At 40.0% G+C, this 26,056-nt stretch overlaps 1 protein-coding gene across 2 annotated transcripts in view; it reads right to left on the minus strand.

The window, feature by feature from the left end:
* Window positions 1-26,056, minus strand: part of LOC105496316 (catenin beta like 1) — a 176,669-nt gene that overhangs the window by 63,029 nt on the left and 87,584 nt on the right. For both annotated transcript variants that reach the window (XM_071079342.1, XM_071079343.1), the window contains one exon: window positions 5,582-5,763. In XM_071079342.1, the coding sequence (XP_070935443.1) occupies window positions 5,582-5,763 (182 nt within the window). The remainder of the gene's footprint in view (window positions 1-5,581; window positions 5,764-26,056) is intronic.

The following is a 26,056-nucleotide window of genomic DNA, read 5'->3' on the forward strand; positions in this document are numbered from 1 at the left end:
AACAAATGCCTAAGGGCCAGGCTGAGGAAAGGATCTGGAGATAGAATACTAGGAAGAGCAGTCTAGTCTCCCCCAGGACAAGCCCTGTATTCTGTTCCTTGTCTCCACTGGACCTGTCACATACTAGGTCTCTGTTATATTTTGAACATAGCAGGAGCCCCAGTAAAAGCTGGCCTCAAACAATGCCATGTCATTACAGCCCAGCACGGAGACTTTTAAAAATGTTTCATTTTGTCTATGTTGGCTAAACTCCCTTCTTTTCTGACTGCAGGAAAGGTTTTGCCGTTTCCTTCTTCTAATCCTAGGAGGCGGCGTGGGAGCTCTGACCCGACTTCCTCGCTATTAGGAAGATACACAAGGCAGCTGTATGCTACCTGACATGTGGAGTCCACCGGAATCACTTATAATTCTTTGCTGATGACAGAAAAGTATTCTTTAAAGCACTGACCTATTATCAACTGCTGTCACTGCTGAAAAGGTAAAAATGCGTGTATATACCTAGCATGCACACCACACACCTACACGCTGCTCAGTAGCTCACCCCCTTAAAGCTCTTAACAGCCTCCAGGGGAACTGTGTTAAAACAGTGCAATTAACTAGAACTGCTACAAACTCAATAACTCACATACCTAATGAAGCAATACGAGGAAAACTGGACTTATTTTAATAAGAATTTTAAAAAGAGACAAGAAGTAAAGGTCAGATGCCATTTCTGGATCCCACCTCTTTTCTTCTTCCACCTCTTTTCTTTTTCCCTCCTATTCTGAAGCAGTTAATACCAAGGAGACAATATATACTGTGCTATTCTTTTAAAACCAAGGAGGCAGCCAATCGTGCTAGTGCACCCAAGGGCTAATCATTTCTTTCCAACCCATCCCCCAAGCTTAGTGCCTGCCCTGATCTATTTCTGAAGGTTTTATTATGCAAACCTGAATGGATTTCAATTATAATAATTCTTTTCCTTCCCCATCCCAAATCACAAAAGAGGAACTAAATTCTAGCATTCTAGGTTGTAAGGGCAGTTTTGCTTTTACTCCCCTCTTTAGAGTCACCTTAATCTAGAAACTCCCATCTCTCAAACCCTTCTGTTGGTTTGGGAACACAGCTGTTTATATGTCACTCACTACTTAGCATAGCTTGACTCCTGACACTCCCATCAATAATGGATTTGCCCACTTGCCCACAGTTATCATGGAGCAATTAGATCACAGGCCAGTAAAACCGACCTACCCTCTCCTGGTCCTCCCACAGTAGAGGTGTGGGCATTTTCTCTGCCTGGCCATCCCCATGGGTATGTGTGACTAAAGCCAGGGTGGGCAGAGGTAGAGACAGTTTAAGGTCTCTTACGGTGCCTGCTTTATTCTGGGGCCTATGCTAAGCATCTACATGTCATCTCATCTGACTCTTGCAAACATCCTTCATGGTAGATTCTAGCCTCATTATTTTACAGATAGGACAAGTGCAGCCCAGGGAGCTTAGGAACTTGCCCAAGATGGCCCAATTGATAAGCAGCAGATCCATCCATACCACCTCAGGCTGCACTGTGACTTTGGGAGTCAGGGGAAGGCCCTAGGAGGTGACAGGGGCTATGATTGGACCAGGATGGACTTCAAGAGGCAAACCAGAATGTGTGATATTTTGGAGGGACCAAACAGATGCCCCTTTTTCAACTAAGATGGACTCTAAGGTTAAGGAAATAAATGTTACCTACAGGTGGAGGGTTTGGGGCTCAGCTGGCAGAGTAACTCCCTGAATTGCCATGGCTACAAGAAAAAAACACCCTCTTGTGAAACTCCCTACCAATATCAGGCAAATTATCAGACCTCTCCGAACTCTGACTGGACAGAGGATTGGCTCTGCAAACATTCTTTTCTGATAAGCAACTGCAGACTTCAACAAGCTCAGAGAGGCTGTACACACACTTTGTGTCTTACAGTTCACCTTTTGACATAAAGAGCCAAATGCTACCTCATTTTAATGCTAAAACCCCGCCCCAGAGTGAACGCGGGATGTGTTACCTATGTTTACCCATTGCGTATGCACTTGACTCCTCTCATAGTATGTGTAACTTTCCCCCCAAAACTGCTGAACGTGTATGACTCTGTTGTCTAATACAGACCTTGTGAGGCCTAAAACCCAACCTGCCCTTTCGCTTTTTGAAGACAGAGCACCGCTGGTACACGCCACAGATTGTCTCTTCCTAGTTTACAAACTCCTATCATCAATAAACCTCTCCTTTCTGCTAGTTAGCCATCCTGGTGCTCCTGTGGACAACAGCGACAAGCCCCTGAAGCTTCACAAGACAGAAAGGCAAGAGTGTGGGGTAGCTCTCTAGAGCTTCTGGACTGGCGAGCTGCTTCCCAGGCCTCAGTGCTCCACCTAGGAGCTGGGCTACCCCTAGGTGCCTGTCATAGGGTGGCCCTGCCTGTAGGGAAAGTCTGTGTACAGCAAAGCTCTTAAGGGTGTGCCTCTAAAGTGGGGGTTCTGCCATAATCTCCAAGCCAATGTGACAGAGTAAAACTTAGGGCTAGCAACCCACTCATTTTAGCTTCCAAACAAGCTGGGGAAACACCATTCACTCTATGTGTATGACTGACTGACAACCATCAATCTGAACTGAAATCAACTGTATTGACTTCAACCTTGTCAGTTTCTGAGGAAAGCCCCAAACCCATGTTTGTCCTCAATGAGCCTTTCAGGGAAATGGCTGTTCATTACACAGTCAAGAAACATTTACTGTGCATCTACCACATGCCAAGCACCATGGGACCAGGCAATGGGATCTAGAGGTGACAAGGCCATTGGTTCCATAATTTCAAGGGCTATGAAGGCAGAGTCCTGAGACCAAGAGTCCACTGAACAGAAGATTCTGTCCTAGTCTAGGGGTTCATGACATGCTTCCCTGAGAAAGTGACATCAAAACTAAGGACCAGGCTGGGCCCAGTGGTTCATGTCTATAATCTAATCCCAGCACTTTGGGAGGCCAAGGCGGGCGGATCACTTGAGGTCAGGAGTTCAAGACCAGCCTGGCCAACAGGGTGAAACCCCATCTCTAATAAAAACACAAAAAGTAGCTGGGCATGGTGGTGGGCGCCTGTAGTCCCAGCTACTCAGGAGGCTGAGGCAGGAGAATCGGTTGAACCTGGGAGGTAGAGGCTGCAGTGAGCCGAGATCATATCATTGCACTCCAGCCTGGGCACCAGAGTGAGACTCTGTCTCAAAAATAAAAAAGAAAAAAAGAAAAACTAAAGATCAAGGACAACCAAAAGATAGCCAGGCAGACAGGTCGGAGAAAATCACTGCACATGGAGGGAAGAGCGTGGTGGAAGCCCGGGGACAGGAATGAGCTGGGCACACCCACCAGTGTTCCTGATGCTCTGGGACCACTGTGCTCTAGCTCAGCACACAAATCTGGCCCACTTACGTGAGAAGGGCTGGCACACAGAGGCCAATGAAGAGCACAGTCTTACCCAGAGGATAGGACAAAAAAATCTTGCACAGTGTGCACTGCTCTGCTCTGCCTCCGTTCTCACTTGGCCATTCATGGCCGAAGGTCGGTTTGCAGGAGTGGCAGCCGGCAGGGGTGGCAGGAGTGGAGGGCCATGCTTTCTTCTTGGGGTTCATTTCTGCTATCTGGGTGCTGGTCCACTCAGGATGCAGAGCACATCCTCCCCAGCCATTACAGCCCAAACATGCCATCTAGGAGATGTCTTACCAAGCCATTGCCCTCACTAACATAATGCTATCACATTCCTAATGCGGGTACTCTAAAGCAAATGTACTGTTGCCAGCAGGCCACTGGGCACATTTTTTCAGAAGAAAAGTAGCTGCTCACTGAATCTGTCACTTCCTCCTCTTCTCAGTGCCATGCCAACAGAGCAGGAGCCTGCTAAGGTCTGTTTTCCTTCACACTCTCTTCCAGCACACTCAAGATGCAGCCTCAGGTCTCTCAGTGGAACCCCACAGGTCAGCCACAGCATCAACCCTGAGGAGTGTCCTGGCTCACAGGCAACCCTGACAACCAGGGCTTGTTCCTGAGAATCTGAAGGTGCGGCTATCAGAGCTTCTAGTTCACTAGTCCACTTCCCTCATCTTATAGACCAGAAAGGAAAATGTAGCAAAGGGAAGTTAAGCCAAGGTTCCAAAGTCACACAGCTAGTTAGCTGCAGAACCCACGGCTCGGTTGCTGTCTCAGTTCATCTCCTCTAAAAAAAAAAAAAGATAAGGATGCCACCAATACTTCATAGGTTGTGAGTTTTAAATATGATAGCCAATAGTGCAGCCGGGCCAGGAAACTGGCAGGCTTTTAAAGAATGGTGACTGTCTGAAAAGTTTATCTTCTAGATCTCCAAGACCCCCTCCAATCCCTCTCCCAGGGACTCATTTTGCTGAATTTTCAGCGGGGAAAATCTAGCATGGGGTTAACATATTTATAGCTAGCGTTTGGTCAAAATGAGTTAAACTGAAGTCTCTACTTGTTCTCAGGTCTCTAGGCCACAGTATTTGCAAGGCCAGTTCCTCCTTTCTCCAGCCAGATTTCCTGTTGTCTCTGGAGAGTTGATTTGATAGAGAAGGTATCACTGAAGGTAACCACTGAAGGTAGGTCACACTACCTTCCCTTTAGCCACTCCAAGTTGGGAGAGACTAAGCCAAGTCAATTGGAAAAGAGAGAGGCGGGAGTTCTCAAACTTTTGTCTACGAGGGTGAGGAATACAAAAGATCCTGCAGATACCCATGCCAATTCCACCAAGCACCGACAAAAAAAAAAGCCTCCTAAACCATGGGACGAACATTGCTTCTGAGAAGACAACCAAATGAGCCAGTCAGCTCAGCTTCTCCTCCTCTCTCAACACACTACCTCCCCACTCCTCTCCACCCGCTCCCCACACTTTAAAATAACCATCCAACCATGTAAATTCCCTGGTGCAAGTGTCTGCAAGGCTCCAGCAGAACTGTCAATGCTCATAAATCCCTGGCCTTCCAGATTGCACTGTGGCTATTTATTGGGGAGAGGGCTGCAGCAGGCCACTAGACAACAGCAGGAAGAGACTGGCCTAGCAGAAACTACTCTGGTTACAGCGTCACAATTCATGGCAGCATTTTGCTGGAAGTGTGCACCATCAGGGAGGAGAAACATAAAAAGGGGAATCTGGGCTATAAATAGTTTATTTCAGCAATTCCTGATGTTGGCTGAATCATACTTTAGTACAGAAATACACGAAAGCACCACTCTGGAGGTGACATGTGTTGCCACCTCATTACTCTTTTCAAAAGGGTCTTCCATCAGAGAGACACCTCGCTACAAATGATAGTGAAGAAAACAAAACCCTCACACACAGACTTATTAACAGTCCAGAAGGAAATGGAACCACCAGGATTCAAACAAGCAGAGAACTGGTGTAACAAAGGCTATCAGTCACCTGGGGTCTCGTTTTCATTCATGAAAAATAAGAAAATACTAAGAAAAAGGTAGCACTCTTCCTCTCTACCCCCAAACACATCAGAATTTTTCAAAGTAGTTCACACTTCCCTATTTCTCCTAATGCACCTACATTAGGCTGACTCGTCCAGTGAACCCTACCTTCATGTTCCTTCTCAGTGGTTCCCACTTTCTTGATCTTCCTGGGAGATTTCATAAAGAGGGGAAAGATGGTTCGTAAGCCAAGAATGTCAACAAATTTATGGCAGTTGTCTGTGCCTTCGGGGCCAATCATGGCATGGTCCAGCACTTTCAGGGCACTGCTCCGGGAGATCTTCTTTTCCCTGTGAACAAAAGAGGTTTCAGATGAGGTATTTAATGGCGAAATTATAGTGCTTAGGAAAAAAAAAAAAAAAGGTATTTGCCGCCGTACACATTGTATATCTAAATGGAAATATTACATACTTGTTAACCATTAGGAGAAGACATTTACAATAGGGTGGACAAATTCTTATGGTCAGAATGATAAACACAAAAGGCAATACTCAAAATTCTTTATGAAGCATTACCACAATTACACATGAAAAATGTACATTAAAAATGACTGGAAAGAAAGAGATTAAAATTATAAGAGATTATTTCATGATGTTGAGATTACAGACATTTCATTATTCTTTTTTCTTTAACAGCTTTATTGAGACAATTCACATACTATACAATTTCTACCATTTGAAATGTACAACTCAATGGGTTTTAGTATATTCACAGATATGTCAGCTACCACCACAGTCAATTATAAAACATTTTCATTACCCTGAGAAGAAACCACCTACTCTTATCACCCCCTACCCTCTTCTTCCCATCCCAGCCCTAAGCAACCACTGATGTACATTCTGTCTTACAGATTTGCCTATTCTAGACATTTCATGTAAGTAGATACCATATATTACATGTTCTCTTATGACTCGCTTCTTTCCCTTGGCAATGTTTTCAAGGTTCATCTACGTTGTAGCATGTATCAGTACTTCATCCCTTTTTATTGCCAAATAACACATGCCACAATTGGTCCATTTATCAGTTGAGGGACATTTGGTTTGTTTCCACCCTTTGGCTATTATGAATAATGCTGCTATCAACATTGTTTGCTTAGTTTCATTTCTGGATTGCTTATTGCAAGTGAATAGAAATAAAACTGGTTTACTTCCTGCAAACTTGCTAAACTTGTTTGTTAGTTCTAATAATCTTTTAATAGATTCCTTAGGATTTTCTATATATATTATGTTAACTGCAAACAGTTTTACTTCTTCCTTTTTAATATAGATGCCTCTTATTCCATTATATTGCCTAATTGCCTTGGCTAGAACCTCCAGGACAATGCCCAGCAGCAGTGATGAGGGTGAAAATCCTTGTCCTTGTCTTAGGAAGAAAATATCCACTCTTTCACCATGAAGCAGGATGTTAGCTATGGGTTTTCTGCAGAAGCTCTTTATCAATGGTTAAAGAAGTTCTCTTCTATTCCTAGCTGAACTATTGGTATCAAAGAATGTTGGGTTGTGTCAGATGCTTTTCCTGCATCTTATTTTTCCTTTTCCTATATCTCAGTTTCTCATTTTTCCATAATGCACATGTAGAATTAAAAAAGATAAACTATTTTCAAGAAAAAGAAAAAGGTGTTTTTCCTCTTGAAGCAAAAGGTCATAGAATAATAGTGCCACTGGCTGCTATTCTTGCAGATACTTCCCTAGGGATTATAATTTTTCCACAATCTTAATTTTTTTTTTTTAAATACTCTGAAGTAGAGAGAAGCAAGTCAGTTATTTCCTATCTTGCTACCGCTGGTAAATAAACCAACCAAACCAATATGCAATATTTACTGAGCACCTACTTAGCACTGTGGTAGGCACAAGAGAAAACAGTAAGAAATGGGTTCTGCTTCCAAAAAAGAAGCTAAATCTGGGGAGACCAAAGTAATATGAAAGGATCAGAGAAAAGTATAAATCAGCATATAATTTTTCCCCATGTATTATTCAATCTACAAATATTTACTGGATAACTCTCACATGATTGGGAAAGACTGTATCCCAGTTCTCAAGCAATTTACATTCTCACAGCAGGAGACAAAGAGAAATTGAGATACCTGTTAATGGTTAGTGTCAAGGAAATAAAACAAGGCCATGTGAAGGAATGACTGGCGTGGATTTCTTAGATTCAGTTATTAAGGAAAGCCTCCTAAGGAGTCACACTGCTGAGTGATAAGATGAATCAGTCATGTACATTTTAGGGGCAAAACAACATTCAAGACAGGAGGAACAGCAAGCACAGAGGTCCTGAAATAGAAATGAGCTGTAGACAGGCAACTGGTGTGTTTGAGGAACACCAAGGAGCAGAGCGTTCCTAGATTCATTCAGGGAGGGAAAGATGGGCTGTATCAAAGGCTGTCACTAGAAGGCATCCAAGTGAAGAAGTGATTCCAGGAGTCACTTCTGGAATGCAATTCAACATGTTGGTTCTGAGATTGTCATGTGTTACATTAAAGTGAGAGGGACAAATTACATGTATTTGGGAGAGTGTGGGGAAAGAATAATCTATATGTAAATATTTAAAATAAATGAACAAATAACTAGGTAACAAAATAATAAGTTAAGTACAGTGGGCACACAAGCAAGGCATACTTTAGTCAGAGGAAGGAGACAGTTTCTGAAGAGATTCCAGCCTGTCAAAAAAGCAAAAGAAATGGTCACCAGATTCCACCATCAGGAAGCCACTAGCAACCTTCCAGAAAGCAGTGGTAGGGCAGAAGTGGAGCGAAAAGTAAAAGGAGGTGAGAAAGTAAGAGGGGTGAGTGTAGGTTACGCCTTAGTAAAGCCTGGAGGAGGAACCCCATCAGTTTGAGAGGGAAGCCGGGTCGAAATTTTTTTAAACTACTATTTTTAAGAACAGCCAATGGTGATGAGGAGACCAAAGATAAACAAGGGAGAAATAAACAGCTGGAAGGAAGTGACTGGTCTTGCAAGAGAAGGCAGTACTCATCAAAAACGGGGTAATAACCCAGAGCCTTTCATCCAATTTCTCGTGTGAAAGCCGAAGAAAAGGAATCAGAAATAATATCCCCTTTGGACAGTCTTTTGTAGACACAACACTATTAAAACACTGTACTATTAAAGTGCTACTGCTCACAAAGAGTGCTATCCTGGGTCAGACCAGCCAACCAGGACTGGGTCCCAACAGTGGAGGAAAGGAGAGTAGGTACAAAGCTTGCTGACAATGCCCCTTGGAGCTACAGGCCATCCTAGTTTACTTAGGACTGTCCCACTGAAAGTACCACATCCCAGGACTCCTCAATCCTGGGCAAAGAGAGAGAGCTGGCCATCCTACTTCATGTTAACCTATTCCCATCTTTATTTCCCTTGTGGATCAATCAAAACAATACAAAGATTCACAAATGCCCGTCAATCCAACTATTGAGTTTCAAAGAAAAAAAGGCATATACTATTGAGTGTATGTCTTTATGCAGCAGGCATAATGCTAGCTGCTAGGAACTATAAGGTCCTCTTCTTTAAGCGATTTAAGAAGAGGTAAATAAAAATGCTTTCAAAAGTCTGAAGCAATGGAAATTAAGTCCAAGATGATGAGAAGAGGAGATAATTTGCCTTATCTGGGAGAAGTCAGTCAAGGTGCCAAATGGCAGGTGACTTCTGCACCAAGTCTAAGGAATGAGTATTTGCCAGGCAGAGAAGGAAGAGCGAGGACACTGTTGGGAGTGGCGGGTGTACAGCACGTGCAAAGATGTGTGCAGCCTGTAGGAGCGTGCCAGCCAGGGAACTAGAGGTAGTTCCGAATGGCCAGTGGTGGAAGATAACTGAGGAGAGGCGGGAAGGAACACGGTCATGACAGGCTCCACCTGTGCTGTTGGAGAACCCAGGCTCCATCCTGTAGACGTTGAGAAGGCGTGAGAATTTCAAATAAGGGAGGGCCCTGGACAAATACATTTTAGAAGGCTTAATCCGGCAGCAGTGTGAAGAAGGGATGGGAATGACAGCACTTGGGGGTAAGGGAGGACAGTTAGGAGACTCTGGCAACAACAAAAATGAGAAATGACCAAAGGTTCTGACTATGGCAATGGTATGAAAGAGGCCTATTTCAGAAAAGCATGAAATCTTAAATATGAGAAGCCAGGTAAACAAGGCTCCAAACTCAGTAGGAAGGAATTTTTTGTATTAAGATGAAAATTCCAACAGAAACTTGTTTTCACTGCAGCTGGATTTTAGCATCTTACAAACTTGAATTTATAAAGGTCATGACTAGGGCAGATAACCATGTGAGCAAAATTTAGGAAATTGAGATATAATATCTGTATTGTTTAGTCACTCAGGAAAAGGCCTCTTGAAATGAATGGCGGTCATAAAATAGAGCACCTTCAGTTACCATTCAGCATACGCTCAAACCATTTCACAAATAACACAGAACTGTTTGAAACACAATTCAAAAGACTCTGGTGCAGCCAAGTCTCTCTTTTTTTTTTTTCCTGCCTAAGCAAATTCAACAAACAAAAGATTTTAAAAGTGAAATCCTTCTTCAGGTAGGCAGTGTAAGACACGTTTAGAGGGGGCAGTAATTGCATATTGATCACCATTTAGGCAAGCAGCATGGAGGTGAACTTTGGAATATTCATTGGGCTTGAGTTCAGGCTTTTAGCAATCAATAGCTGTTTGGCCTGACTTTCTTGGGTTGACTTTATTTGAAATATTTATTCTACTGGAGGACAAGTAGTTTATCTTAGTCTTGTCTGGGTTCATCAGGCTGTCGATCACGCCAGGACCAATGTGAATGCCAGCCTCTATAAAACTGGGGGGTTGTGGGAAATGGCTGAGAGTCATCCACTGCTCCCTATTCTGCTAACAGTGAGCCTTCTGATGCGGGAGAAAACGTTTTCTGTTGTAGTTTTAATTAGCTTATTCTTCTTTATTATGCAAAAACACTTTTGCTATAAACATAGATTCTGAGTATGATTTTCTTTGTTCATTTGTTCCCTCATCAAATATTTATGAGGTAGCTAGCAGGTGCCAGATATTAAGTACAGGATGCAGACAAGGCACAGCTCATTGCTCCCAAGGAGTCTGGTCCACAGGGGAGACTGACATGCAGAGAATAGGCAGACTGAGAAAAGCTAAGTCCTATGGTGGAGGTATATACAAAGCAGAGTGAATGCGGGAAGGAGGGCTGACCATGTCTGAGTCAGGGAGGACTCACAAAGGAGATGATGCCTGAACCAAGCTTCAGGGGATGTTTTTCTTGGATAGGCAAAGAGGGAGAGGGTATTTCACACAGAAGGAAACAAGAGCACATGCAAAGACACGCATAAGCATGGGACATTCAGGGAAGTGGAGCGTGGTACTGCTAGAATATAGAGTAAGAGGGGCAGCAGCAAAACATAAGACAGGCTGACTTTTGTGTGTAGGAAAGGTTATGCTTGCCACAGTGTGTTGGACAGTGATGGGGACAGGGGAGCAGAAGGAAGAGAGAAACAATATTAGAGGCAGAAAGACTGGTAAGAAAGGCGGGGGTGCAAAGGGTTGAGTTCTGATTGAACCTGAGATGCCTGTGGAACACGGCAGTGATGTCCAGCTTGAACCTATATGTCTGAAGTCCAGGAATGAAGTTACCAATAGGCAAAATTTTGAAAGAGTCATGAAATCTATGTGCAGTAATTAATCCATGGTGTGAATAAGATTACCCTGGGAGGGTACAGAAAATATTCAGAACAGAAGACTAGGACCCTGAAGGAAACTTACTTGAAGGACAAATGAAAGAGGTAAAATCCTCTCCTTTCCCAGACAAGGGAGACTGAATAATTTAAAAAAAAAAAGCAACAAGGTGTTCTTTAAAAGATTCTGTGAACCAAAAACTAATCCTGGCAAGAAATCTGGATAATGTCACATGAGATCATATTTTGTTTGCTTTACAATGTGCATGATAAAGTTCACTTACATTACACAGCCTGAAATATAAGATCACTTTACAGGATCCAGGATTTCTATGAATTAGACAGTAAGATCAATAGGACCACAGTCAGAGGGTGGGGTGGGTGGAAAATGAAAAACAGAAACAAAAAATAAATAATAAATATGACCACAGGCAATTTCAAGTGACTAATATGATATCACCAAATGCAGTGACAGGAAGAGATGTGCACCATCAGCTCTCATGAACCTATATGAGCCGGCTCCAACACATCACCGCTCGTATCACACCCCCGCCACCACAGACCTCACACTTGGCCATGTGACTGTGTATGATCAATAAACTGTGAATGTAAGTAACGTGCACTTCAGAGGAGAAGTTTTAAGATTTATTGCATTATGTGGTCTCTTCCCTGAACCATGAGATAGGCATGTACCATGAAGCCCTGCTCCTTCAGCCCAAGTCCTGAAATAAAGAAGGTGTAGAGCTGAGCTTCTGATGGCCAGTGATGAATGAACCATGAGTAAAAAATAAACACCTGTCATTGATAGTCCTTGAAATTTTGGGCTTGTTATTCCAACAAATAACAATGTTATGACTGATGCCTGATATGTGATAGAGCAAAGTTGCTAAATATAAGATCAATACACAAAAGTTAATTGCATTACTATCCACCAGAAATAAAGAATAAGAAAATGTAGTTTAAAAAGTGTCATATAGTGCTGCACTTCCACTCTGGGCCAAAATGGGGTAAAAAGGACTGGGTTTACATCCTCCCTAACCCTGAAAGTTAAAAAAAAAAAAAAAAAAAAAAGATGAACAAAACAATGCTTTTTAGACACTTTACATCAGGAGGATAACACATGCAATAAGCCCAACTGACTGCCTGGAGAGTTTCCAGGCCTTGGAGAAGGGAGGAGAGAGAGCTAGGAGTCCGGGCAGACCAATGCAGCTAGAGTTCACAGGGCAGAGGACTACAGCAGAGAGCTGCACAGAGGTCTTCAGAGGGCCCCTTCCAGTCTCCAGTACTGACAAGCACAAGCATGTGAGGAAACTAATCACTGCTGCAGAGAGAAGCTGCCTAAGAGAAATAGGAAAAGACAATCCTAGAGCTCACAGAGGGCCAGGAATAGTCTGTATTCCCGCCAGTTACAGTGGAAAAATCTTATTAATTCACAGTGTACCTGGCAGAGTATTAAGATGGGTAGTGCTTCAGTAGTGAGGCATTATTAGCCATAGACTAATCTGGTCCTGCTTAACAGCGCTTAAAAGTAAGTCTCAAAACGACCAAACTATTTCCAAGTAACTTTCTATCTTAGAACAAAGCTCCAGAACATTTACAGAAATACTCCTCCAAAAACAAAAAAAAATTCAACATCTAACAAGGTAAAATTCACAATATTTGAATTTCCATTAAAAATTACTAGGGATTCAAAGAAGGAACATATGACCCACAGAGAGGGAAAAAAAATCATCAGTAAAAATAACACAGGTGACAGAATTAGAAGACAAAGAGAGTAAAAGCATAATTATAACTACAATTGATACATAAAATGAAGAAGGTCGAGAAAAGCTTCAGCGTGTTAACTAAAAACATAGAAAAAAAGATCAAACTGAGCATCTACAGAGGAAAAATACAGTAGATGAGATTAACACTGCAGAAGAAACGGAAGACTGAACTTGAGGACGCAACGATAGAAACTGTCCAAAATAAAACACAAAGAATAAAGAATACAGGAAAAAATGAACAAATCATCAGTGAACTGTGGTTGGGAAATTTCAAATGGCCTAATATACATGGAATCATTTTATAATATACAATTTATAATTATATAATAATTTATAATTATATCACATACATATAATTACACTCCTGAAAGGTAGATGGGGGCAGGAAAAATGTTTGAAAACTATAACTGTCCAACCTGGGCAACATGGCAAAACCATATTTCTACTAAAAATATATTTTTTAAATTAGCTGGGCACAGTGGGGCATGCCTGTGTAGTCCCAGCTACTTGGAAGGCTGAGGTGAGAGGATCATTTGAGGCCAAGAGGACGAGGCAGAGACTTCAGTGAGCTGAGATTGCATCACTGCATGCCAGCCTGGGCAACTGAGTGGGACCTTGTCTCAAAAATAAATAAATAAATAAATAAATAAATAAATAAATAAATAAATTATATATATATATACACACACATACACCTATAACTGAAAAATTTCCACCTGTGATTAAAACTATAAACCCAGAGATCCAGAGCTCAACAAAACTCAAACACCAGAGACGCGAAAAAACACCAAGGCGCACCATAAACTCAAAACCAAGGAGAAAGAGAACATCCTAAAAACAGCCAGAAAAAAGGGACAAATTACATATAGAGTAACACATATATGAATGATGGGAGACTTCTCATCGAAAACCAAGAAAGCCAGAAGCCAGTGGAGCAACTGAAAGTATCGAAAGGAAAACAAAACAAAACAAAAACACCCAGAAAAACCCTATCGACTTAGAAAGCTATACCTGGTGAAAATATATTTCAAAGATGAAGGCAGTCAGGCATGGTGGTTCACGCCTGTAATCCCAGCACTTTGGGAGACTGAGGTAGGAAGATCACTTGAGGCCAGGAGGTCAAGACCGTCCTAGGCAACATGGGGAGACCCCGTCTCTACTTAAAGTACAAAAAAAAAAAAAAAAAAAAAATTAGCCAAGCATGGTGGTAGGTACCTGTAATCCCAGCTACTCAAGAAGCTGAGGCAGAAGAATCGCTTGAACCTGGGAGGTAGAGGTTGTAGCGAGCCAAGATCGCACTACTGCACTCCAGCTTGAGTGACAGAGCGAGACTATCTCAAAAAAAACACAAAAAAACAAAAAGCAAAAACAGTCAGGTGTGGTGGTGTATGCCTGTAATCCCAGCTACTCAGGAGGCTGAGGCTCAGCAATCGCTTGACACCGGGAGGCAGAGGTTGTAGTGAGCTAAGATTGTGCCACTGCACTCCAGCCTGGGTGACAGAGCAAGACTGTGTCTCAAAAGAAAAGAAAAAGATGAAGGCAAATATTTTTTCAGTCATACATAGCTGACAGAAGTCATCACCAGTAGACCAGCACTACCAGAGATGTTAAAGGAAGTCATTTAGGCAGAAGGAAACTGACCCCAGATGGAAATCTGGATCCACACAAAGGAATGAAGAGCAAGTAAAATGACAAATAACTGGGTGAATAAAAAAGACTTTTTCTCTTTATTTTCGAAAATCTCTTTTAAAAAGATAACTGACCATTTGGCCGGGCACGGTGGCTCACGCCTGCAATCCCAGCACTTTGGGAGGCCAAGGCAGGTGGATCATGAAGTCAGGAGTTCAAGACCAGCCTGGCCAACATGGTGAAAACCCATCTCTACTAAAAATACAAAAATTAGCTAGGCGTGGTGGTGCACACTTGTAGTCCCAGCTACTTGGGAGGCTGAGGCAGGAGAATCGCTTGAACCCTGGAGGCAGAGGTTGCAGTGAGACTATGTCTCAAAAAAAAAAAAAAAAAAAAAGATAACTGACCATTTGACCACTCAAACAAAAGTAACAATGTATAACAGGGCTAATAACATTTTGAAATAAAAAAGTATGACAACAGAAGCATAAAAACCTGGAGACAGAAACAGAAGTTCACTCCTGTAAGGTTTTACCCCACAGGTGTGTGCAAGTACTTCTGGTGCCTCTTCATCTTCTTACAAGGATACCAGTCTTTTTGGATTAAGGTCCCACTCTTATGGCCTCATTCAATCTTAATTACCTTCTTAAAGGCCTTATCTCCAAATTCAACAAATGAATTTTGGTGGGGAGCAGGTCACAGTTTAGTTCATAACAGAAGATAAAAGATACCATGCGTCAGCACTAATTAAGAGAAAGCTGTAGTGGCTATATTAATATAAAACAAAGTAGATTTCAGATCAAAGAACATTACCAGGGATAACCAAAGTCATTTTCATAATAATAAAAGGGTCGATTAAACAAAAGAACATATAATCCTAAAAGTTTAAGCAGCTAAAAGAACTCAAAATACATGAAGCAAAAGCTGATAGAACTGAATGGAAAAATAGATATATCCAGAATTATAGTCAGAGGTTTCAATATTCTTCGCACAATAATTGATAGAATAAGACAGGAAATCTGTAAGAATATAGACGATTTGAACAACATGAAGAGCAACTCAACCTATTTGACATTTATAAACCTTTCCATCCAACAACAGCAAATACATATTCAAGTATACAATATTTAGCAACATAAGAATGTATTCTGGGCCAAAAGCAAGTCTTAATAAATTTTGAAAGGTTCAAATCAAAGTACGTTCTCTGACCACAATGAATGGTATAAAAATCAAAATCAGTAACAGAAAGATATTTAGAAAATTCCCAAATACCTGGAAACTAAACAACATACTTCTAAATAACTCATTGGTCAAAGATGAATCAGAAGAGAAATTAATACTTTGAACTGAATAAAGATAAAAATACAACATATCAAAATCCATATGACATTGCTAAAGTAGCAATCAGAGGGAAATTCATAGCAGTAAACACCTACAGGTTGAGCATCCCTATCCGAAATGCTTGGAATAAGTAGTGTTTTGCAGTATTTTTTTTTCCAGTTTTGCAATATTTGCATTATACTGGTTGAGCATCCCTAATCAGATTTCCTAATCAGAAAATCTAAAATTCAAAATGCTCTAATGAGCATTTCCTTTGAAAATCATGTTGATGTTCAAAAAGTTTCAGATTTTGGAGCAGTTGGAAGGAAAAAGAATAGCAAATTAAACACCGAGTAATGTAAAGAAAAGAAATAATGAAGATTAAAAGCCCAGCATCATGATGCATTCCTATAGTCCCAACTACTTAGGAGGCTGAGGCAGGAGGATCTTTTGAGCCCAGGATTTAGAGGTCAGCCTGGGCAACATAGCGAGAACCCATCTCAAACACACACACACACGCGTGTGCACGCGCGCACGCGCACACACACACACACACACACACACACAGAGAGAGAGGGGAAACAAATACAGACCAGAGCAGAAATCACTGAACTCAGAAACAGAAAAACAACAAAAACAAAAACTGATAGTTTGAGATCAATAAAACTGATAAACCTCTAGCCACACTGATCAGAAAAAAAGGCACAGATTACCAACATCAAAAATAAGAAAGAGCACATCAAATCCAGATTCTAGTGATTTTAAAAGGATAATAAGAGAATATTTATGAACATCTTTTTGCCAACAAGTTTGACAACAGACAAAATGAATAAATGTCTTCAATGACACCAACAGAAAAAGACTACTGGAACAAATAAAAAATTATACTTCATCAAAACTGAAAATTTTCCAAAAGACTGTAATGAAAAGCAAGACATGAACTGGGAGAAAATATCTGTAAAACATGTAGGTCTTACACGATATAAATCAGTGTTCCCCAACCTTTTTGGCACCAGGGACCAGTTTAGTGGAAGACAGTTTTTCCACAAGGACAGGGGATGATTTCAGGATGAAACTGTTTCATCTCAGATCATCAGGCATTAGATTCTCATAAGGGGCGCACAACTTAGATCCCTCGCATGCGCAGTTCACAACGGGATTTGCACTCTTATGAGAATCTAATGCCACTGCTGACGTTACAGGAGCAGAGCTCAGGCAGTAATGCTCGCTCATCTGCCGCTCAACTTCTGCTGTGCATTCTAGGGGTAAGGGGGGGGTACATCTATAACATCTGATATAAATCATATAATATATAAAGAACTATTAAAATTCAATAAGACAAATAACCCCTTACCCCCCAAAATGGGCAAAAGATTTGAAGAGACACCACCAAAAAAGATATATGGATGGCAAATTTGGACATGAAGGATACCTGACATTATTAGTCATGAGGGAAAAGCAAATTAAAACTACGGTTAAGACAAAAAAGACTGACTATACTGCCCCATGTGGAGCAACGGGAACTCTCACACACTGCTGTGGGATTTTAAAATGCTATAACCATTTTGTAAACAGTATGGCAGTGCCTTAAAAAGTTAACTGTATACCCAACATATGACTGAGCAATTTAACTAAGTATTTACCTAAGAGCAATTTAAAATGTCTGCCCAAAGATGTGCACATGAAAGCTCACTGCAGAATTATTCATAAGAGCAAAAAACTGAAAACCCAAATATCCTTCAACAAGTGAATAAACAAACTGCAATATATCCATATAATGGAATGCTACTCAGCAGTGAAAAGGGAACTAATTATTGATACACAACATGGACGAATCTCAAAATAATTACAGTGAGTGAAATAGGTCAGACCAAAAAAAGAACATACTGTATGATTCCATTTACATAAAATTCTAGAAAATGCAAACTAATACGTAATAGACAGAAGGCAAATCAATGGTTGCCTGAAGACACTGAGGTAGGGGGAGAGCATTACAAAGGGGCACAAAGAAACATTTGTGTGTGACAAATATGTTCACTGTCATGCTTGCAGTGGGGGTATGATAGGTCTATACATATTGCAAAACTCACCAAATTGTATACTTTAAATACGTGCAATTTAAACTACACTGGAATGATGAATAGCTATAAGGTCTGATGGCAGAGCTTAGACAGGCCTTACACCACTTCCTGCCAGGTAATCTCGATTCAGTTTATCTGCCTTCTTTGCCACAGCACTTTCCCATTTATTAAAACGTAATGCCAGCCTGGAGGACTGTTGGTAGGATTACTTTGTGTTTTAGAGTATTTTTCTGGTTCCTAGAGAACAGGTGCAAACTACTACTATCCATCTAAGGGAGAATGGTAATATTAAGCTTGAAGAGGAAAGAGGATGCTCCTTGTTAGACGAACAAGCAAGATCTGCATGTGCAGCTCGTAACACAACTTGTATACGGCCCCATCAAGAAGCACAGCTGACTTCTAAAAGATTTCCATTATTATTTTGCTTTTGCACTTGAATCCTGGCAGACTAGAGGTTAGAAGAAAAGACTCTAGCTCTTGAAAAACTGTAAAGGATGACAAGAATAAAACGCAATATAGTTTGGACCTTCAGATGTTCATTAGGAACAAAAGCAAAGTAGAGTAAGGAAAAGAACAAGGGAATAAAAGTCCAAAGCTCCCCAGGCGGGCCTATCTATATGCTTTGCCACAAGCTCACAGTCCAGAATTGGGCCTGCAAAAACTTACCCTGCACGTATTATACCATTGCCATTTTACTTGTTTTCTTTATCAGAGACATTTTTCTTTAGGTTAAGGAAAATCTTATTGAAAACCTTAGAACAACAACAACAAAAAAAACTGGTGGTTCCTGGAACAGATGTGGCTGTGTATCCTCCTTTTTCTCTTTTTGCCTTTACAGTTAATAACCAAGATGGGTTCACTGTATTTATTCTACATAACCCAAAGCTGCATTTGTACACATCCCCTGGGATCACAGTGGTCTCTTCTCTTTCTAACCAGAACAGGGTTTTACAGCAGAAGTAATAAGCTTCATGTCAACATTTTCAAGGAAACTGACAATATAATTCTTTTGTCTCCCACTGGCTCTGTTGCTCCTTACAGAACACTGAAGTATTCTGATACAAGGACATACTGTTAAAAAGTGCTTTGTGGTGGCAAGAAGCAAATGATTTAGAGTGCAGGCTATAATTAAACCTGATATATTGGAACTTCTATTTGTAGCAACCATCTTACCAAAGAGAGGTATCTGTAACGAAGAAACGGAAATGGCAAACCAGTCTCCCTCCGGGGACAGTAAGGGCACTGTTACAGTTCCATCCTCATTTCCTGACTAATTCTAAAATGGCCACCCCAAGTAAGGATAATTTTGTCTTATTTTTGTGGATTGGAACCTCTGAATCTGATGAATCTGATCACTTTGTTAAACAGCACAATAAATTGTGACTTTCCTGAATTTTATTTTACTCTCAAACATCCCAGACTATAAAACTACCACGTGGTTCATGTTCATATGTTAATTCTTCTGCTGCTTGCCAAAGACCATCCAAACATCCTTACTGTAACCTAACTCTTGACTATCAAACTGGTCCTCTCTGCCTTTCAGTACACAGTTCTCCACTGCTTGAGAGGTTCTGTGTCTTCCACCCTTACTTCATCTTTTCTTTTCATTTATCAAAACACTAATGTGACCAAATGAGAAATTTCTTTTCTTTTTTTTGGTTCCTGTACTCTAGGACGGCTACCCACTGCTTTCTTCACAGCACTAGTTCCACTTTTAAACATCATCTAAACAATCTTTTCTTCTCTTCCAAGATGTCTTCATCTGTCCTTTGGCAAAGAGAGAAAAACAAGAAAGCTATTCTTCTTATTGATTCTGTCAAGCACTGTGAAATCTAGACAGTCTGAACACAGGAATGGAGAAAAGTCATTTGGGTGACAGGGGAACTACAGGAGAGAGGGCTGTGAGGTAAGGGCGAGTGGGTATGATGCTTCATAAACAGCTCCTGGAAACGAAAGCTCAGAGACTACAAATCTGCATGAAGAACTTCTTTGAACCTCGAGAAGAAAGGTGATAAGAACTGAAAACCCAAATTAACCCTAAATACCTGGGAGGATAATGGAAGAAGAGAGTTGAGAGGCAAAGGGGAATAAGCTCATTTGTGGAGCTTGTGCAGCTTCTGTTCGGAAGCCCAGCATGGGCACAGGCCAAACGGGGCAGCGAGCCCCCGATTCGAGTGGACTCCTAGCCTCCCCTGAGCCTCAAGATCAGGATTACAACCATACTATGGCCCTGTTTTGTGCTCTCCATGCACTGAAAAATTTGACAGGGAAAACAGAACTAAATATGTTCAGGCAAGAGACTAGTTCTCGGCAACAGGCTTTTTACTCCTCCTTCTTTGGGTCTATGAACAGGGTTTGCCAGAAATTCCTTGGGCCAATGATTCTAAACAGCAAAATGTTTCTCATTAATTTAGAAAATGTCCACAGAAAACCAAATGTGTATCTTTTGCTAGGTACTGGAGATGCAAAGAGGAAGAAGAATCTGTCTCTGCTCACAATTGAAGACACAGCTGTGCAACTTACCATGCATGGCGTGGAAAGTGCTCCGACAGAGGAAGCAAAGGATGCTATCACCCAACCTTCAAAACTTAGGGGTGGGGATGTGAGGACAGACATGGGGGAAGTGACATGGAAGAAAATGGCTGCTTAGAGAAGTTTAAGCCTAAACATCAAAGGAGATTCGTCAAAATAATAATAACAACAAAATGTGTCAAGGGATCTAAAATAGTTTGGTTTAGAGAGTGGAATGTAAATGTGCAGAAAGGAAAGAATGAGAGAGACAGCAGCAGGAGGATGAGGCAGAGGCCAGATCCTGAAGGGACTAGAAACAATTTCAAATGTTCATAGACAAAGAAATAAAGCCACATTTCTAAAAAACTAAAGGTAATCACTAATAGAAAGAATAGTATTTTCCAAATCTCCAAAGGAGGAGGAAAATAATGGAAGTGAAAAAAGATAAGACAAAACACCATAAAACCACCAAGGAAACCATGAAACAAAATAAACAGGAAAAGGGCTAAACATAATAGTAATTACAATAAAATCAAATAGTTAAATTCATCTACTGAAAGACAAACTTTCACACTGGATTAAAAAACAGAGTTATGTGTCCTTAACAAGAGTTACATGTAACACAAAATGACATAAAAAGCTAAAGGTGTGGCAGCAGGTGCCTATCACATCAGCTACTTGGAAGGATCACCATGTTCCAAGACTTCAAGGCTGCAGTGCATTGTGATTGCCTCCTGTGAACAGCCACTGCACTCCAGCCTGGGTAACATAGTGGAATCCTGTCTCTTTAAAAAAAAAAAAAAAAATGCTAAAGATATGGGAAGGATCAGAAGAAACAGAAAAAAAAAAAAAAATCCACAACCATGGTTAGAGACTAAACAAATTAGGGGATAAAAAGGACAGAAAAGAACGGAATATATTTACAAAGTTGATTTATGATATAATTATAGTATTTTATACCCTAGAAACACAAATTCTATTCAAATGTTCATGGAATATTTATAAAAACTACCCATATATAAGGCCACAAACAAAATCTCAAATTCAGAAAAGTATTTTACAGCCTCTATTTTCTGTTAATGTAATAAGAAAATAAGACTTAATCACTTGGGAATAGAGAATAAAACTACGCAATATTGACAAGAAATTTTTCACCTGAAATGTTTTTATTTTTAAATAAGAGAATTATTTTTTAAAGCATTAAGCATTTAACTCAGAAACTTGGAAAAAGGGCAACAAAATAAATAAAAAAGTAAAAAAGAAGAATTAAAGGCAGGGGGAAAGGTATACAAATATACAAAATGCTATAAGCATTGTAGACCATGTATATATGCATACATATGCATATTTATATCACACATATATGCATATATATACGTAAACACACACACATATATATGCACATTTACATCAAAATCAAGAGTTGGTTCTCTAAAAAAAGATGCCCTCCAATAAAACAAATCCAATTGGTGCAGCTCAGTCGCAACAGAATAAAGCATCAGGTAGATTTCCAAGGTTCCCAACTCCAGACTCTGGCTCTCAGGTGGCATCTCGTGAACTGCCTGGGGCTGGGGGGCACTTGCTGTCCTGAAGGGAAGGACACAAGCCTGGCTGGACTTGCCACCTGTTAACTGTAGAGCCTTTGGGCCACGAATGAACAGAGGCAGTAGTCAGGCAGTGGTCAATGTGAGCCTTGGGTGAAACCAAGTGCTGTGCTGGCTTCAGGAACGACCCAGCACAGTCCCAGTGGTGGCCACAGTGGTGCTTGCTTGTGTCACCCCTCCCCTAGCACCAGGCAGCTCAGCACAGAGAGAGAGAGAGACTCCATGTGTTTGGGGAAAAGTCAGGGAAGAGAACAAGAGTTTCTGCCTAGTAATCCAGGGAATTCTCTTTGATTTTACCCAACGTTGGTACCTCTCCAAGTCTACAAGAGCCAGAGCTCTGAGCTTGGGGTGCCCCCTAATGCAGACACAGCTGCAGTAACCAAAGACTTAGATCACAACACCCAAGACTCTCTAAATACCTAGAAAGCCTTCCCAAGAAGGATGAATACGACCAAGCCTAGACTGCAAAGACTACAATAAATACCTAACTCTTCAATGCCCAGACACTGACAAAGATCCACAAGCATCAAGACCATCCAAGAAAACATGACCTCACCAAATGAACTAAATAAGACACCAGTGAACAATGCCAGCAAGACAGAGATACGTGAGCTTTCAGATAAAAAACTCAAAATAGCTGTTTTGAGGAAGCTTTATGAAATTTGAGATAACACAGAAGGAACGCAGAATCCTATTTAATTTTACGGATACTGAAATAGTTAAAAAGAATCAAGCAGAAAAATGCAACATACTGAAGAATGCATCAGAGTCTCTTAACAGCGGAATTGATAAAGGAGAAGAAAGAATTAGTAAGCTTGAAGACAGGCTATTTGAAAATACACAGTCAAAGAAAGAGAAAAAAAGAGTAAGAAAGAATGAAGCACACCTACAAGATCTAGACAACAGCATCAAAAGGGCAAATCAAATAGTTACTGGCCTTAAAGAGGAGATAGAGATATTCGAGTAGAAAGTCTATTCCAAGGGATAATCACAGAGAACTTCCCAAGCTTAAGAGAAAGATATCAATATTCAAGTACAAAAGGTTACAGAAACCCACCAAGCAGATTTAACCTAAAGAAGACTACCTCAAGGCATTTCATAACCAAACTCCCAAATGTCAAGGATAAACAAAGGATCCTAAAAGCAGCAAGAGAAAATAAATAATATATACAATGGAGTTCCAATATGTCTGGCAGCAGACTTCTCAGTGGAAACCTTTCAGGCCAGGGAAGAGTGTCATGACATATTTATAGAAGAGTATATCCAGTGAAAATATCCTTCAAACATGAGGGAGAAATAAAGACTTTCCCAGACAAACAAAAGCTGAGGGATCTCATCAACACCAGACCCATCCTACAAGACATGCTAAAGGTAGTTCTTCAATCTGAAAGAAAAGGATGCCAATGAGCAGTAAGAAATCATCTGAAGGGACAAAACTCACTGGTAACCATAAGTACACAGAAAAGCACAGAATATTATAACACTGTAATTGTGGTACATAAACTACTCATACCTTGAGTACAAAGACTAAAAGATGAACCTATTAAAATAACTACAACAACTTTTCAAGACATAGACCGTATAATAAGATATAAATAGAAACACAAAAAAGTTAAAAAGTAGAGGGGTGAAGTTAAAGTGTAGAGTTTGTATTAGTTTTCTCTTTGCTTGTCAGTTTGTTTCTGCAGTCAGTGTGAAGCCTGTCATCAGTTTAAAATAATGGGTTATTAAATAGTGCTTGCAAATCTCATGGTAATATCAAGTAAAGAGACATGGAACAGATACACAAACAACAAAATGCAAGAAATTAAAACATACCATATGAGAAAATCACCTTCACGAAGAGAAGGAAATACCACAAAACAACCAGAAAACAAATAACAAAATGGCAGGAGTAAGTCCTTACATAAAATACTGAAGATAAATGGACTAAACCCTCTAATCACAAGACATAGAGTGGCTGAATGGATTTAAAAAAATGGGACTTAACAATCCATTGCCTACAAGAAACACACTTCACCTATAAAGACACATATAGGCTGAAAATAAAAGGATGGAAAAAGATATTCTATGTAAATGAAAACCAAAAAGGAGCAAGAGGAACTAGACTTAAATCAGACAAAATAGACAGTGAGACAAAAATTAGACAAAGAGACAAAGAAGGTCATTATATAATGGTAAAGGGGCCCATTCAGCAAGAGAATATAGCAATTGTAAATACATATGCATCCAACACTGGAGCACCCAGATAGATTAAGCAAATATTATTAGAGCTAAAGAGAGAGACAGATCCCAGTAAAAGCTGGAGACTTCAACACCCCACTTTCAGCACTGGACCAAACATCCAGACAGAATATCAGCAAACATCAAACTTCATCTGTACTACAGACTAAATGGACCTAATAGATATTGACAAACCATATCATCCAAAAGCTGCAGAATACACATTCTTCTCCTTAGCACATGGGTCATTCTCAAGAATAGTTCATATGTTAGGCCACAAAACAATTCTTTAAAAATTCAAGAAAACTGAAATCTATCAAGTATCTTCTCTGACCACAATGGAATAAAACTAGAAATCAATAACAAGAGGAATTCTAGAAACTATTCAACACAGAAATTAAACAATATGCTCTTGAATAACCAGTGGGTCAATGAAGAAATTAAGAAAGAAATTAAAACAGTCTGAAGCAAATGAAAATGGAAACACAACATACCAAAATTTATGGGATACAGCAAAAGCAGTATTAAGAGGAAAATTTACAGCAATAAGCACCTACAACAAAAAAGTAGAAAAACTTCAAATAAACAACCTAACATCTTAAAGAATTAGAAAAGCAAGAGCAAACCAAACCCATAACGAGTAGACGAAGAGAAATAATAAAGACCAGAGCAGAAATAAATGAAACAAACAAACCAACAAAAAAAGATACAAAGGATCAACAAAATGAAAAGTTAGGTTTCAAAAGATAAACAAAATCAACAAACCTTTAGCCAGACTAAAAAAAAAAGAGAGAAGATCAAATAAATAAAAAACGGAAATGAAAAAGGAGGCATTTGGCTAGGTGCAATGACTCACACATGTAATTCCAGCACTTTGGGAGGCCAAGACAGGCGGATAGCTTGAGCTCAGGAGTTCAAGATCAGACTGGGCAACATGGTGAAATCCCATCTTTGCCAAAAATATTTTTAAAAAATTAGCCGGGCCTGGTGGCATGCAAGGGAACTTTTGGGAGTGATAAAAAGGATCTGTAGATACGGCATCCTATATGGTAGCCACTGTGTAGCTACTGAGCATCTGAAATGTGGCTATTGTAACTGAGAAACTAAATTTTAAATACAATTTAAATAAATTTAAGTTTAAAATTTAAAAATTGATACCGGACTTATTGGAAAACATTTAAGTTTCTTTGGACAAACTTAAGTATGAGAATCTGTTTTCAACTCTAAATTTTATGAAATCTAAATACAAATCAAGTATTCTGATGAAAATTTAGCATCTGAATTGGGATGTAAATGTAAAATGTTCACTGGATTTTGAAAACTTAGTCTCAAAAAAATGAATGTGAAATGGCTTACTAATAATTTTGTTATATTGATTACATGTTGAAATAATTTTTGACTGTGTTAAATAAAATACATTATTAAAATTATTTTTGTTTCTTTTAACCCTTTAAATGTGGTAGCTACTAAAAATGTAAAATTACCTATCTCACATTACATTTCGACTTGATAGTGCTGTTCTACATCTTCACTGTGGCGGTGGAAACATCTGTCAAAACTGTACACTTAAAATGCATACATTTTGTTGTATAAAAATTATGCCTCAATAAAGTAGATAAAAATATTAAATTGGTAGCGAACATATGCTTGTGTGTGTGTGCACATATGTGTGGGAAGGAGGGCATATGTGGGAAGGAGGGAGTATGTATCAGTGAGTATCTTGTTTGTGATCTTTCCTTATCAATAATCAGAAAGGAAAAAAATTCACTGAGTACATACATGCAAAAGTAACTGTTCTT

This window comes from Macaca nemestrina, chromosome 15, assembly GCF_043159975.1.
Source record: "Macaca nemestrina isolate mMacNem1 chromosome 15, mMacNem.hap1, whole genome shotgun sequence".
NCBI lineage: Eukaryota > Metazoa > Chordata > Mammalia > Primates > Cercopithecidae > Macaca > Macaca nemestrina.